At 36.0% G+C, this 1782-nt stretch overlaps 1 protein-coding gene across 1 annotated transcript; it reads right to left on the bottom strand.

The window, feature by feature from the left end:
- Nucleotides 1–1486: 1486 nt before the first annotated feature.
- On the bottom strand, nucleotides 1487–1780 carry TM35_000711110 (uncharacterized protein; the record flags this gene model as incomplete). The annotated part of the gene is made up of 1 exon (XM_029031216.1): nucleotides 1487–1780. A coding segment is annotated over one exon (294 nt), but the record flags the coding sequence as incomplete, so codon positions are not given.
- Nucleotides 1781–1782: the final 2 nt, after the last annotated feature.

The raw sequence follows: 1782 nt of genomic DNA, 5'->3' as shown, positions 1-1782 counted from the left end.
GTAGTGAATTGACCGTTATTCCACTGTTCGCTGTTGTCTTTCGTCCCTTGTCCCTTTGCCTCTGTAGCGTATCCACCCACACGTGGCACCGGCAGTGGCATCCTCTCTGCTGCTGCACATGTACAGATGCAGGAGAGTACCAGTAGCAAGGTTAACAATAGAGTTGTGCGCATGGTGATTGTGTAGCTGTGTTCTTTCATTTATGGTGCGTCATGTTATGAAGGAGCAGAAACAGAGAGCAAGAATTTATTATTAATAATATAGTTGTTAGAATGGCAAATATAAACAAGTAGGTTTATTATTAAAATCCAAATTACGTATCCACTGTTAAGTATTAATAAAGAACAAATGTGATCATTATTGTATACATGTTTCTTTATCTGGTTCTAACACTACATCGTGCATTGTAGTAAAGAATAAAATTCAAATAGTTATGTGAAGTTTTACCGTTTGAGCAGAATAGGTATATAAAGGAAGGTATTTTCCGTTATGAAAGATTAGATGAAGATAGAACAATAGTATTAACAATGATATCCATTGGTGTCATCTATAAACACATCATTATCATCTTTTCACTGCATGGTGGTGAACTCTTGTTTTGGGGATTATTGGTGGGACATCATTACTGCAGTTAGTGCCACACAGTGATGAAAATCAAGTGGTTTCACTAATTAACTACATTACTACGGACTGGGGGTATAACTCATGTAGGTACACACAGTCCTGCCCATTAAGAACTTAGTCGTAATAAAGTAATTGCAACACTATTAACTCTCATTTCTTCCTTTCCATTTCTTCTATCCACTACGTAGACATTTAAAGAGTTGCAGTATCAGTGTTTCCCTCTTTTCACTATTCATGCCCTTCACCAACAGCCATATCACAGTTAGAATAGACACATACGTAACATGTACGCCATCCTTGCTATCTTCACTATCAGTCGATATATCTTCAATTGACAGGAGTGAAAGAAGAAAAAGAACAGGAGATTACATATGGGGAATAGAAATCATTCTTTAAAAGGTACACGAAAATTTTACATAGCGGATAGTGAGGAAAAGAGAAATAAAAAAGATAAACCGATTAGTTATGCTCAAACTGCGTACGAAGAAGATGTAAATAAAAAGAGAATAAATAAATAATTAATAACAATATATGATATACAACGTTCAGTTAATTATTATCAATTCATTCCCTGCAGTGCAACATACATTAAAAGGACATCACAAATGAACCACAATAATAACAGTGATTACTACTCACAAAACAAAGTATAGGATTGTACATGGAGATTGAGTACTATCATCTCCAACTACTTCAGATACCACTATGGGGTGTTGGATCGCAAACATAAAAAAAAAAGCAAACAAATGTATAAAACAAACAATAGTGAATTAGAGTATTATAGATTCAGTTATCTGTTAAGGGTGTCTTACAACAACACTACCCACCATCGCAAAGATTCTCTATTAAACCTTTACTTCTCTCAACTATTAATTAAATTGATGGATGCAGTAACATTGTATACCTCCTCCTCGACTACTACTGCTTCTACTGTTGGTGGTTCTATTGGTAGATCCATGCAGACCTCACTGTATGGAGGACACACAATGCGGCCACTACTAAAGGCTGAAGTAACAGACGGTGAAATACTACTGCCCTCCTTACATTCATACCAATCATCATCCCCTTTATACTGTACACTCACTTTCCCACCCTCACACTTCACATTTGCACAGATATCTCCAATGATTGAATGAATATCAATAGTAGACACATCAC

This window comes from Trypanosoma theileri (genome assembly GCF_002087225.1).
Source record: "Trypanosoma theileri isolate Edinburgh chromosome Unknown TM35_Tth_71_V1, whole genome shotgun sequence".
Classification (NCBI taxonomy): domain Eukaryota; phylum Euglenozoa; class Kinetoplastea; order Trypanosomatida; family Trypanosomatidae; genus Trypanosoma; species Trypanosoma theileri.
This window is presented reverse-complemented; position numbering and strand designations above follow the sequence as displayed.